Source organism: Corythoichthys intestinalis, chromosome 13, assembly GCF_030265065.1.
Source record: "Corythoichthys intestinalis isolate RoL2023-P3 chromosome 13, ASM3026506v1, whole genome shotgun sequence".
NCBI lineage: Eukaryota > Metazoa > Chordata > Actinopteri > Syngnathiformes > Syngnathidae > Corythoichthys > Corythoichthys intestinalis.
Genome location: NC_080407.1, coordinates 26,495,891 through 26,510,854, shown reverse-complemented (window position 1 = coordinate 26,510,854; position 14,964 = coordinate 26,495,891). Strand labels below are relative to the sequence as shown.

The 14,964-nt window shown below is 40.5% G+C and overlaps 1 protein-coding gene across 4 annotated transcripts in view; it reads right to left on the bottom strand.

The window, feature by feature from the left end:
- LOC130928531 (gastrula zinc finger protein XlCGF57.1-like) overlaps positions 1-14,964 on the bottom strand; it is a 73,303-nt gene that overhangs the window by 44,276 nt on the left and 14,063 nt on the right. For all 4 annotated transcript variants that reach the window (XR_009066695.1, XM_057855213.1, XM_057855212.1 and 1 more), the window contains exon 3: positions 6,457-6,849. Coding sequence is in view for 3 of the 4 variants with exons in the window: in XM_057855213.1 (XP_057711196.1) it covers positions 6,457-6,849 (393 nt within the window). In the remaining variant the exon portion in view is untranslated. The remainder of the gene's footprint in view (positions 1-6,456; positions 6,850-14,964) is intronic.

Sequence of the window (14,964 nt, the reverse complement as noted above, 5' to 3'; positions counted from 1 at the left end):
GGCTATAGGCGTATCGATTAATGGTCTCATTTTAACTATAATCCGACCGAAAGGAGCATGGAATGCACTGTCCCCGTGGGAGGCAAGTGTGGCAGCTGTGGCCACATACTTGGTGGAGAAAATACCTGTACTACGAATCTGAAGTGGCACATCTAAGTTCGACACGCTGATATTTATGCAAAGTTGTTATTAATGTGTTATTAATAGTTGCTATACAAGTCATTTTAAAGGGATCCACAGATAGAAAGTTGGTTCTTAAAAGATAAATGTTAATATGAGTTCTACTAATTTGATTAACTAATTGACTAATTTGATTAAAACCCCTCTTAATGTTTTTGTTTTCATAAAATTTGTAACATTTTAATAAGTAGGTCGCCATTGTTGTTGACGTCACAGGACGGTGACGTTACATGAACACGCTGCCGGACTTCCACAGTGTCACTCGTTAACTACATAAACATGTCGTCGGTTCTGCCCTTCCAATTTGAACCTGAGCGGAATATCAATGAGAAGGACAAGCGTGTCGATATTGTACAAAACGAGCAGCAAAAGCTGAATGAACACGAAAGACGGGATGAGAGCAGTAGCATACATGTGTCAAGTTCGCTAGTGACAGCTAACGCTCTCCTGCTCTCGTGACGGAGCAGGAGAGTGATGTCAAAAAATATTTGCAGATCTTCACGGTAAACTATTATGAGTTACAACTTATTCCAATATTATTATCGAGATACTTAGTAAGCCTGAACGATATATCGTTTAAACATCGCCATTGCGATGTGCGCATGCGCGATAGTCCCATCGCACAGACGTGTGATAGTTTTTTTTTTTTTTTTATCTACAAACCCTTGATCTGCTTCATTCGCTCGCACAGCCTCTCTCTCCCCCTTTCTCAGCTCTCAGTCACTGCGGCACTTGCTTATTAAAGTTAACGATGGCTTTGATCTGGTCAAAGAAGCCGGGCAGCAATCTGTCAATCGGACTGTTTAACTTGTTAAACAGTTTCTGCAAAGGAGTGCGGGCTGGAATGAATGTGTGTGTCTGTGGGGGGGAGAATGTGGAGACGTTCGAGACATATAAAATAAACGCCAGAAGTGATTATGAGGAGTTTGTAATTTCTACATGTCACTGCAAGAGTCACAGCCATGTTAGGTAAACAAAAGCATTTAATAAAGCCAAGCATTTTTCTACTACAGTATTCTTGTTTAAAAATGATTCAGTGGGACAGTTATGTTTAAAACTGATCATAATTATTACATTTAAAGTGCTTAAAAAGCATTTATTAAAAAATTATATATATATACATCAGGGGTCGCGTTAACCGAATATTTTCCGTCGTTGACCGGTTTTTTAAAACGGTGACGGAAAAAACTGAAGTCCGTCCGTCATTTTGACAGGTTGCAATTCACACCCCAGACCACAGGGTGGCATATTAATTAGCTATTGTCTCTCTTAATGCATGACGTCGTTGGCTATTCTGTCAGAATATTGTAGCGTCACCGTGGTCTGGCGGCAGCACCGTGATTGACACATCAACGCGAGGTTCTTATTGGTGCACCCGGTGTGCCAGAGCGTCATCCAATTGGTGGACTAGATTGCCGCCTGTGTATAGACAAGTTTCCGAGGTACTTCCGGTTTACTTCCTTATGTCTTCCTTCCCCTTCCGTTTCCTCCTGTTTACCGTTGAAGTCAATGGCGGTGGAATCGAAGTTGGAAGGTCTTTATACAAGATCCCGGGAATGTTTTTTGATGTAGGCGGGTGGAGAACCAAGCCAAGGCCTACATGCTTCGTACCATGTCGATTTCCAAACCATGGGTGCTCGTACTCGTCATACAGGTGGGAGGGAAGGAGATGTACAAAACTGACAGCTCCTGCAGTCATGCCCCCGCTGTTATGGAAGGTAATGTGCTCTAAAAATATGAAACCTAAAATCTGCCGCATGAAACGACTTGTTGCCTTTGCTATTGATATTACGATGATGATTGTAATTACGAAGTTTAATCATTTTTACAACAACTAGCTTCTGCTACTGCTGCTAGCCGCCTGTTACTAATCGTGTTTGAATGCACCGCATAAATCCAAGTGTTACAAGTTTTTATTCGTTTGTTTACAGCTGGGAAATGCTGTTATAAAAGGGAAGACAACTTGACTTGTACGTTGATGGACATATATCGAACATATATCGTTTGCGTTCCACAATGATGAGGACAGCTCGACTCCCGGGAGAGGCCGAGAGAGAGGCAGGAATTGTGACAGCCGGTGGTTCGCCGAGATCGCCGTGATCCAACTACGAACTTGTGAACGGTAGCATCTTTAAATATATACTATTGGAGCTGGAATTACCGAGGACGGGAAAAAAGCACATCTAAATGCCGCCGAGGGCCTCCGTGATGTCGCTATTTGTTCACGAGGCTCTGGAGCTCTGCGGTCTGATATCACATTCTCGTATGCTGTTTTTGCAATACTTTTATAAATGTGATTTATTGACCTGTTTTGGAGTGCACCAATCGTTTTAAATAAAACAAGAAATTGAATCATGTCTAAATGTTTTATTGCGATCAATGCCTGCAATAAAAAAAAGAATGACATACTATTTGTGTTTACATCATATGTACATAACCTTGTAGCATTTCCTTGTAACAAAACAATCCATGTCAGCCCTTCTGCAGTCGGCAAATGTAATATAACTTGTAATTTCACCACATTTTGGTCACTAATGGCCGTAGTATCAATCCATTCCTCACGTTAACACAGGCTGACCGTTGTTAATAATTTTGTCCACAAATGATCAACGAAGTCACAACTCCGCCCCCTGACTGGAGCAGCCATATTGTCCGTCAGCTCGTCGTGTTTACACATTACCGCTACGTACATGCCTCCTATTACGGCGTGTTTTTTCTGCTCGTTAACGTTAATAATCAAAATGGCGAAGGCGTGTGTGGCGGTTGGTTGCAGTAACAGAGAAGATAGACTGAGAGACTTGAAGTTCTACCGTATTCTGAGAGACCCGAAGAAGAGAGCGAGATGGACTGCTGTAATTCGACAAGAAATTTGGGCACCAAACGATCCACAGACTATGTAGTAGTCATTTTATATCTGGTAAGATGCATTTAATATATATTTAGAAGATTTTGGCCTGACAACCACAATTAAGATCATTGTGTGACGTTGGTGATTGGGGTCTATATAGTTGCCTCTTTTTCTTTGGGAGTGGAGTTGTTTTGTTGGTGTTGGCGGTAAGCAGAGTAAAAAGAGGGAGAAAAATACAACTTCCGTGTCTAATTTTTCGCCGCCAAGCAAGCGTTACAATATTAATTAAAAATGAATGAAAACTAAATACTATTGAATATGTCATCATTATCATTTTAAAAATTTAAGTGACTAGTAAAAATAGATTATGACTGGATTTGTATGACCCCGTCAGTCAAAATGACAGACAACGAAAATGTCTAGCGCAACCTCTGATATACATATATATATATATATATATATATTGTTTTAAAAATCATACTTTGGGGGAAAAAAAGTGAAGAAAAAACATGTCTTATATGTATCTCTTTCCAGTGCTAGATCTGAATAAATACATTGGGCACACACAAAAAATGTGTGTGTGGTGGGGGGGGGGGGGGGGGGTTGCTTATGCGCTACTTCGCGGTTTTTCACTTATCGCGGCGGGTTCTGGTCCCTATTAACCGCGAAAAACGATGGAATACTGTACACTGTGGTCATGATGAGTCATCCAAAGTCTTTCCAAAGAGCTATTCAAGTCATCTAGTAAAAATGTCTTTTAAAAAAAGAAAATATATACATTTTTTTAATATCGCAATATAATATCGCAATATATCGCAAACCCCCCAAAAACCGCAGCAATAGTTTTTTCCAATATCGTTCAGGGGCTAATACTTAGTATCCAGAGCTGTCATGTGCTTTGCATATGATTAAAGTGTGCACGACAGAATTAAAAAAGTCTTAAATAGCATTATTATGTGATTTAGAATCATATTTTGAGACGATTCGACTACATACAACAAATTGGCAAAGCGCAGATGACTAGAAATTAGCCTTTAACCTGTGGTTTAGCCAAGCCTACCATTATAGGGCTCTAGCGTCCCCAACAGGAGGATGACGTCGGCAGGAGAATGGTTTCATCTGATTTAGACTTCAGCCCATTGAGGGGGAATTATTCATAATGAGGAAAATGCAACGAAGAGAGCCGCAAAATTTCATTCTTTCAATCTCTCTACTTCAATATTTTTACAGGATATTCTTTTTTATCAAAGTATTTTTCCGCACTTGCTAAATAAATGGTAAGGTAATGACAAATAACGGTCTTGTGCTAAATGGAATATGAAATATTAAAAATGCATTTATTCAGTACGACATGGCAAAATGACTCCATAATGGTCAAAACTGTCGACGTCACTTTTACTGTTGTACCTTTTTTATGCCACCGGAATTAGTCAGGCTTTTGTCATTTCCCTGCCCCAGCTTCGGAGAGCGTAAACAAACCAGGAGGCATGACAGCTAGCCGACATGCTCACCTGAACCAACAGATGTTTCAAAGTCTATTCTTCGGCTTTCGAAGCGAAAGAATCACTCAAAACTACTCGGAATAATGTCACACAGCGATGGGGTTGTCGATTGTCTTCGCTGATCGGCAACCTGCCCGGCGGCGAGCAAATTACAGCTCGTGCTCTCCTGCCTGCAGTTTGCCTCCTGTTTGCCGGCGAAGCAGCTGGAGAATTACCCCCCCAGACAAACCGGCCGAAGTCGGAGGACCGCGTAGCTGCCAGATGGTCAACACGAATATGGCGTAAAAAATGCTTAACTACACGACGAAGACAAACAGTAAGAGAGCGGATGAAGTTGTTGGTGCAACTAACATGGCGGGATGTGTCTGAGGGGATCTATTCTCCATGTCCGTACATACGTAAATAAATAGTTGTTTATTTAAACAAAGTTTGTAGTGTTTACTTTGTAATTGCAGGATTTGCGGCCATTTTTAACACAAAGTTGCAATTTCTGATCGGGTGGAAAATTTAACAGAACACCGGGCACACGAAGAGGGCAATAAGCCGAGTATAGCGCTCTCCCGGTGGGGGATTGTGTGCCAAGCCGCCGGTCGTCTGCTGAGTAGGCATTTTCGGTGGACAATCGGCTACAAAATGCAAGCCACCTGTGTATTAAAACATGTTCCATGATCCCAGTATTTGACATAATACAAAACACGATGTTTCATCACTTCCTTTTAAGTCCAATGGTCCAACAGTTGTCTAGAGCTGTCCCGACTAGTCGACGTTGTCGACATCATCGATGACGTAAATGCCTCGACGGGCAAAACATACCGTCAACGGGTAATGAGGGGTTAAAAAAAAAATTTACATGCTGATAAAGTTTGGAATGGCGGGCTCTCGCGATGCAAGCGGTTGTTACTAGCACCCCTCAGGGGGCCGCTGTTATTTCAATGTGACTGGCATTGTCAGACTGAGCAAAGAGGAAGAAAGTGGGCGAGCGAGAGAGAGGGGGCGAGCCAGAGAGAGGGAGCGAGATCGGTGAGTTGGGAAAGTGCACGGGTAGCGCGGAGTTGGCATCCCCCACATTTTTGTTTTGGTCATTAAAAGTATCTATTAAGAGCCATCCAATGCCCCTCGGTGTTTATATGCACGCCGCCGCCTTCCTGAGGAGAAAATCGGACGAACCGACGACAACGAGCCAAGTGGATCGCTGGTTCACTCCTCACTACGGCGAGGAGTTGAAAACACCGCCAATTACCAAAAAGGGCAGAATTGGTAACATGTGAAAGCGGCATAAAGCCAAAAAAGCGGACCAGAATAGCCAGAGCCTGGAATTATTTCAAGGAAAATATGGAAGGTGCCACCGTGTGTACTCTTTGCTAAGCTGAGCTTGCTTACCACAGTAGCACGTCGGCTATGAACGAACACTTGAAGCGCCGTCACCCAAGTGTAATTTTAAGAAACAACAAGCTAGCGGATTGTAAGTCCATACAACTTTCTAACGATTTTTTTAATGGAAGTTGCTTTTATGTGCGTGTATTTTTATTTAATAAAATGATTAATATATATATATATATATATATAACGTATAATATTTTTTAAAATTACTATTAAATGTATTAGGATAATGGAAGCTCCCACTTGGGGAAAATATATACTTATATCCTGTATATACATAATACAACTCACTGAGACACATTGTGAGCAAGGCGCAAAAAATTAGGAACTCAAATCCCTGCACATGGTAGAGGATACCAAAAACCAGGGCGGCAGGCAAATGAAAAAACCCAGGCAATGTCGCATATTCACCTTGAGCAAGCTGAGACAACTGAGTACAACGGCAGGATGACCACGTCGATGATCATGACAAACTCAAACTCAACTCATGACAGTTCTTCAGAAAGAGCCCCGCAATCACCTCAAGGTGAGTAACGTGGTACTCACAGAACATTGAGAATGATGTGAAGTCGTCACTCTCTGATGGTCGAGGGATGAGGTTGTCTGCTTGGAATCCTTCTTTTGAACTGCTGCCACTCAGAAGCTCCGCCCCTCTGCTGGCCTCACTCGGACCTCCATCTTCACCTTTCAAGTTCCCATCAGTCCACTTTTGGATGTCCACCACTTCCACTTTAACATATAGCGGGTCGTCCTCCTCCTTCTTGAGAGGATGAAGTTGCTGCTGCTCCTCAATGTGGGGGTTCTCAACTCTAATGAAATACTCCTCTTTAATGTGGACTAATTCTTCCTCCACATTCTTGACGCATGGTGACTCTTCCTCCTCTTCTTCTTTCATGCGAGCACACTCCTGGCGTTCAGGACGATGAACTTGACTGACATCTGCATGACCAAGAACATAATCACACATGAGGCAAGTTTTATTTCTTCATTTGCCATATTCTGTCCCCAAGATATTTACTGCATCAGAAATAATCCTCCGACACGATTTTGTATTTATTCGTATCTTGTTGTCAGCCACTACAACCCAAATTGACTGACATTACATTTCAATAACTAAGACACAAATATAAATAGGGATGCACCAATCGCTTATTTTTGCACCCAAGTCAAGTCACCCTATTTTGAGAATCTGCCAATACAGTCCCGATCAGATACCGGAGAACGTTTTTTTTTTGTTTTGTTTTTTTAAATAAAAAGTTCCAAACATGTTACAGTCCCACTGTGCCATTTTCATAATGTGAATTATTTTTAAACAAAATAATGTGGAAAAATGCATGTCTTTATTAAATGCTTCATTTAGTCCACTCGCGCTGCAAAAAAAAAAAACAAAAAAAAAAAACAAGACTCTCTTTACAATGAATTGCCACAGCACATTAATGCAAGTTTAATGATGATTGACAGATTTGCGCCTTTGATCTTAGAGCTACCAAGCTTCTCTGGCAGGATCAAACCTCCAAACCTGTTAATCATCGTTAACTTTAAGTACCAAAAACAAGCTGATAGTTTGGCGCACTGCTTAGCAGGAGGGAGGCTAAGAGGCTGTGGCGCTGTACGAGCATGAAGCAGAAAAACTAAGATATTTTTGTAATTAAAATCCCGGTCCTTTTCGCCCGGTTCCGATCCTCTGAAAAATGGAGCAATGGGCCCAATTTCCCGATGACGTGATCGGATCGGGACACTTTGTCCCCACAAACGATTGACATCATTTTTATTTAAAGTTGTGTCTGATGGGGGTCCAACTTCATGGAGGTGATGTACACCTATCCACCTACAGCAAAGGTGTCAAACCGATTCCAGAAAGGGCCAAGTGGGTGCAGGTTTGCTTTCCAACCAGTGAATAGGACACTTTTTCACCAATCAGATCTTTTACATGTGTAATCACTTAAACTTTGTCAGGTGCTGCTTGTTCAGTGGGAAGTTCATTGGTTAAACTCTCTGCATGGTATCGGTTGGAACAAAATCCAGCACCCACTTGGCCCTTTCTGGAATCGGTTCGACACCTGTGACCTACAGGTTATTTTCATGGTATTGGGTTCACAATTGAGCTTTGATCGTGAGCCCGAACCCAATCCGAATGTCGGGCCGGGTCGGCCCCAAAATGTCAATTATTTACGTTCGGGTCGAACTTCTCTCTCGCCAACTTTTTTAACATAAATATACAGTATATTCATCTATTGATAGCAAAACAATGTATGGATGTTAAACTGGCGAATACTTGTTATAAAATAAATAATTTGGATAAAACAGGGAAGGCGCTGTGCATGCCTGGGCACGTGAACGCCGTGGCATCGCCCTCTTTTTATTGTTCCCCTCACGCCCTGGCACCCTCCGCATCCTGGTATTTCCTTTTCGACATGAAGCAGCAAAAAGTGAAAAACTAAAGACAACGAAATTGAAAAGAAAGACATGCACCACGGTAGGAGTGGAGTATGGAAAGGCTTCAAATTAATTGTTGACGATGCTATACAGAAACCTGTGTTGGCTTTGCTGAATGTAAAGGAATTCAGCAGAAATTATGAGTGCTTTGCTCTCATACGAGAAATATATTCAACAAACTTTTCCAGCGTTATTTTGTTGTGTACTGACTACTACGGGTACCAAAGCTATTTGTAACTAAAATAACAAACAAGCCGAATCATGATTTTGCCATGAGGGTTAAACCATTTTGTTTATTCAAGTCCTGTTTAAACACTAGAAATTACTTCTTCAGCTTTTATGCAATGCAACTTCTTAAATTGCAACTTGTTTTCCTGTTTTTTCATAGAGGACTTCGTGTGCAAGAATCCATGCCACGTCTGGATCCACCGGGAATTGTCCGCACACTACAAACAGTTCGCCATAGAATATATTCTGTACCAGCCCCCAACAGTCAGAGGCATATCTATGGCAACCATAAACTCATAAATTAAGGCTCTATGTTGGGGAACTAGGAAGAGAGTACAAAAATAAATTAAGACCATATTTTTTTCACCCATCTTGAAAAGATAAACCCATATATAATATAGACCATTTTAAATTAAGTTGAAATATTTCATACTTTTATTTTTTTATTACGCGCAAGGAATCTAATTTTGATTGGGAGTGCTTTCGCTGCCAGGCTCTTCCAGTCAAAATGGATTGGGTGTCAAGCGCTGTAAATGGCAGCCACTAGAGTTGGGAATCTTTGGGCACCTAACGATTCGATTACGATTACGATTCAGAGGCTCCGATTCGATTATAAAACGATTATTGATGCACCCCACTGCTTTTTTTTTTCTTTTTTTTTTCTTCTTTTTTTTAAAATGTTTTGTACATTAGTTCCAAAATTGTTCAAAAATACTCTCAGGCTAAACCACACTACTATTTCAGTATCAAGTTAACATATAATAGTAAACAAATATAAAAAAATAACATTAATAAAAAACTCCAGTCCCCATTCTGTATCAGCAGCTTTAAACTACATTCAATTAATTTAATGTTGTGAATCAACCATTAAATTTGTTAAAATTGCTCCCGTTATTCCATAATTTCCCTTTTGTCTACTTTTGACATGTGAAAGTTTTAAAACTATTTTAAAGATAGATTCAAGTCAATATTTTACCGATTTAGGAGTATTTTAGATAAAAAGTTAATTAGGTTTGCTTGGAAGGTTCGCTAAAACAACCTTGCAGGGAAGTGTACTGCTTTAAGATGGCGGCCGTTTATAACGCCCGCATCTAGCTTTTTGTAGATGTGCTGCTAACACTACCAAATCTATATTGAATCTAGTCCTATATAAATGATATCCACCGTAACATTTTATGGATGTACTTTGGAGCAGCTTTTCGGCAGCAGTCAGGTATGTTTTTTTTTTTTTTTCTTATCTCGTGGCATGAGTTGAGCTAGAGCCGTGAGTTGAGCATTGGCATTACCCGAGGGGCCGGGTAATGGGAAGCATGATGTTTAGCTACTCTTGCTCCGTTCCGTCCCGAAGACCGCGCGGCGCGCTGAGTGTTGTGTACTTCCGCTTTACTTCGCATATTTCAATAATCGGAATTTGGATGTTTGTGAATCATTCTCGAATCTTCCACAGCCGAATCGCGAATAATCTAAGAATCGGAAATTTTGCACACCTCTAGAAGCCACTGAGTTAAATGTTGATGTTTATTAAAGCAGAAATGTGAAGTAATTTTTAGGGATGTCCCGATCCAGGTTTTTGCACTTCCGATCCGATACCGATATTGTTTTGCACTTCCAATCCAATACCGGCCGATACCGATACCGTCCTATTTGAGCATGTGTTAAAGTTTAAAGTTATTTAGCCTCCTTACTTAGTTGTCAGACTCATGTTGAAAAAGGTTTTAGTACTCTTGATAACAACTATCCAGCTAAAATAGGTGAGTTTGAATAACATACAACGGTTGGTAACAAGAAACTGACCTGTTTATTCAGTGACAAACACAAAACATTATCAATAACAAACAAAAATGGCATAGTCAGTAAAACGTGCAAATATTATTGTAAAGTGTTTTACAAAAGCAAAACACACAAACCACTTCAGTGGAAAATCCCACAAACCCCCCAAGCTATTAGATGCTTTTAATGTTTCGTGCATTAGTTACAAAAATTGTATAAAAAGCCTCTCAGGTTTAAATAAACGACTATTTCAGTATCAAGTTAACATTTTAAAACCGTAAATAAAATACTCAAGTCCCCATTCTGTATCAGCAGCTTTAAACTACATTCAATTCATTTAATTTTGCGAATCAACTGTTAAAGTTGTTAAAATTGCTCCCGTTATTCCATAATTTCCCTTCCGTCTACTTTCGACATGTGAAAGTTTTAAAACTGTTTTGAAGATAGATTCAAGTCATGATTTTGCCGATTTAGGAGTATTTTAGATAAAAAGTTAATTAGGTTCGCTTGGAAGGTTCACAACAGCCTACAAGGGAAGTCTCCTGCTTTAAGATGGCGGCTGCTTACTAACGCAACTAGTTTTCAATACTTCAATGTTGCGAACCCCGTCGAGTCTGTCATTTTGCATCTAGTTCTATATACATATGATATCTATTAGCTACAGTAAAACGACGTTGGCGTAGTTTGTAGCGGCTGTCAGCAGCAGTCAGGTATTCTTGTGTTTTTTATCCAGCGGCATGAGTTGAGCTAAAGCCGTGAGTTAAGCATAGGCATTACCCGGGTCTATGACAACTTAGCATTATGTTTACTTGGTTTCTCATTGCGTCCAGAAGACCGCGCTGTGTATTAGTTCAGCTTTACTTGACATATTTCAATAATCGGAATTTGGATGTTTGTGAATCGTTCTGGAATCTTCCACGGCTCAAGGATGTAATGACGGCTGGGCATGTTGTACCGTGGTTCTAAGTGTTGGATGGTGCGTCTCTACTCACGAGAGATAATGGCTCGTCATCCAGAAAGAATTCTTGGGCAATGACTCTTGTTATTCCCTGGGCTTTGGGACTGTTGAGTGCCAGTTTATCACGCATAGCACAAGTTTCTGCCAGTGTTAGTTGCGTAGGACCTTTCTTTTTGTCTTCGGTTTTCGTAACATACTCCTCATATTGTTTGTGGTGGTATTTCACTAAATGCTTGATTAGGCTGGTTGTATTAAAACTTTTTACAGCTTTACCATCATGCTTGACTTGATTGTGGCATATGTTGCACTCTGCCTCTTCGTCTTTGTCGTCCTTTAAGGTGAAATGATCCCACACAGCTGATATTTTTACCGATTAAGTCTCCCGGTAAATTGGGAGACGGTAATGTAAATGTAGTTAGTTGAAGGTGTGCCATAAAATGCGGACCGGATTATAGCGAAACGGAAGTCAAAACTGGAATGGATTATGTAAATCGGTGGGCTGTAAAACGCGGACCGGACTTTAAAACAAAAAGTGGATCGGATGTCTGGATCGGAATTTTTCCGTGTTGGCCGATCCGATACCGATGCGCATTTTTTGCCCATATCAGCGTCCGATCCGGTCCAAATATCGGATCAGGACATCTCTAGAATCTACATTGCATTGTTGCCATTGACGGCCATGTATATCAAATCTATTGATGCTAATGGACTTGAATTCTATCAACGCCTGTGTAACTCAATGCCATTGTTGGCCATGGATGTCCAAAATGTTTCCCATTCATTTTCAATGGGAAAAAACAAAAAATCCCCCAAATCAACAGGAAATGGCCAGATACAGGCATGAAAATGGGTCAGGGGTTAAAAAGGTGAGAAAGGTGTGGAGGAAATATGTTCCGGCGTTCTGCCAAAATGTCCGCCGTCGGCAAAACGTCCTACATGTGGCGAATTTGACCATTTTAATTTTTCACATAAGGCTTAATATTCGAGTTAACGGGGGTTTAATTAGTTGAAGGAGTTGATTTCAACCACCATTGACTCGCGCTAGCTTAGCCACTCCGGAGCCCTGAAACTAACAAATAACTGTCAAACTGCACAGAATTTGTTCAAATCATTTCCAACGACTAATTAAACCCCGGCTAACTCAAAGATTAAGCCTAATGTAAAAAATTCTGAACTTCCCCTTTAAAATAAAGACCATTGAATATGGCCCTTAAAATGTTGTCTATAAAAGTTTTAGAGCAATAAAACAAACAACACAAATGAATAAAATGAACAGGAATCCTTCAAAGTATTTCATAATGGGTCCAAATTATTTTTCGAACAGATCATGTGACTATAGAACCTTAGAGACAGCCGTTTGCATTGCTTAGCCAAAACTACAGCTGAGGAGGCAAGATGGATATTTAGAATTTCTTTAAACCTAAGCTTTCAAAACCCTCAACAACAACTGAGCTTGAACCGAGGATTGAGCACGAGCAGTATCAAAAAGTCCTGGCTGTCGTGTTACCTGTTGTGCTGTAATTCCAAGTGGTGCTTGAATTGGATGCTTATAGCGGTGGACAGTCTTTTTGAGGCAGCGCAAAGTTTGCAGCGCACGGAGATATTTTTGTTATCTTTACTGGACAAAAATGTGAAGTAATGGCTGTGTTTCCAGTGTGCAAATGCAGCCGTTTGTAGTATATCTCCTGCCTATTTCATTGCATCCTGGCGAGGTAGCAAGGCTATGTTGTTTTGGCCGCAAACTCCCAGCGCTCACGCATCATGGTAATACACGTGACCCTTTTTGTTCCATCCCCGATTAAAAAATGTGACATGTGATGTCACTCCCATGACTACAGTATTCTTCATTCTACACACATTATGGGGCAATAACAAAATAGTAACGCACAGGCATCAAGGAAAGTAATTTTACTCAGATTACTGATTTAGAAAAATGAACAAGTTAGATTGTTCTTTACTGAAAGAAAGTAATCAGACTAGTTACGCATTACGATACCGCGTTATTGGCAACACTGCTTTTATATTACCGTTAAATACACAAGCTTGACGCTACCTTAACGGGAGCTATTTTTTCACCGGACGCTCCGGCAGTGTTCAACGCAAGCTGCAACAAACGGCAGTAACTTTGTCATACCACAAAATATGAAAACGAAAACCATTACTCACTAAATTCAATATGCTGGCAAATGCATTCATCTAAAAACAATTGGGAGTGATACTTTACCTCCTCCAGCGAATGTGAATTTGTGCTTAGTACAAGATCATCTGTCGCAATTAGCGATCTTTGACGCTCTTTTTTTTTTTCCCTCCCCGCATACAAACTTGTTTCTCTCTCAGCTGCTGTGATTAACCTCAATGAAGTTGCTGTCCTAGCTAAGCCTTGCCTATCATTCGTCTTTGTAAGTTTTTAGTAACTTTGTGTATTGAATTTGAAAGGAAAATGTGTGTTTTGTTTTTGACGAACTTTTTCATGAAGCTAAACTGTTGAAGCTACTCACATGTGGAAAAATACGAGTGTACAACGTTTTAAATGTATTCATTTGGTATATTTCAGTTACCACGATTTGAGAGATCAATAAATTGAAGAATTTACGTGTTGCGTTTGGAGTGCTTGTTTTTGGGTTTGCTGGAATAGCGTCACTGACACACGCAGCATCAAACAGGGGAAGGGGTAAGCGCTGCCGCGCCAAGCTAATTCTGGCTGCATTTTCGACACATGAAAAATAACGAATACGTACTACTGTATGACGGAAAATGTTAGTGGTTTTATAACCGCGACGTTTTCATAGCATGGTAATCCGTGAAGGTAACTGGCACATGCCTACAAACGACCCCCCCCCCTTAAAAATTTTTCTCCTCGGATCTACACGATTCACGTAGGTCATCCTTTTTTACTTCAAAACGGCGAATTTCGCCGAAAGGTGAGAGATTTTCTTGCCTGCAGATATCAATAGGACGTGTCCCCCAAACATCCCCAATTCCACTGACGGCCATAGACGTCCAAATTTCCCATTCATTTCTAATGGCATTTACTTTGTTTAATGCCATTGACGGGCGTGTTTGTCCATTCTATTGATAGCCCTGGGTGGGGGTAAGCTCTTTATCGCCACACGGCAAAGACCAGAAGTAATTTCTCCAGAAATTGCAGTTTCTAGTTATTTAAAGACTTATTACGATATGTTTTGTTGTTCTTTTATTGTCAAGTATAATTTTTTGAATACTGCTATCATCAAATATTATTTGAAAATTTTTCCTGACGCCCTTTTCGACGCTGCGGCGCCACTTGGCATTTGCCTAGCTCGCCTTATGGACGGCACGGGTCTGCAATACTTGACTCCCGACTTCGTCATGTAAATGCCCAGATAGCAGACCGACGTTGACTAAACATTGATTTTCCATCAAAATCATCAGTAAGGTTGACATTGAAATGTTCGACATTCAACAAAGTTGAGACAACATTGCACATACCGATGACACCTGACAGTGATGTTGAAACAACATTGTTCTATGGTTTGTCAGACGATGATTTAGTTGATTTAGTTAACATTGTTTTATAGTTGATGAACTAATGTTGACAAATACTTGATTTTCGATTGACCGAGAAATATGATTGAAAAGTCATTGAATTATAGATGAGTGGGAGTTATGGTCAAAAGATAGTC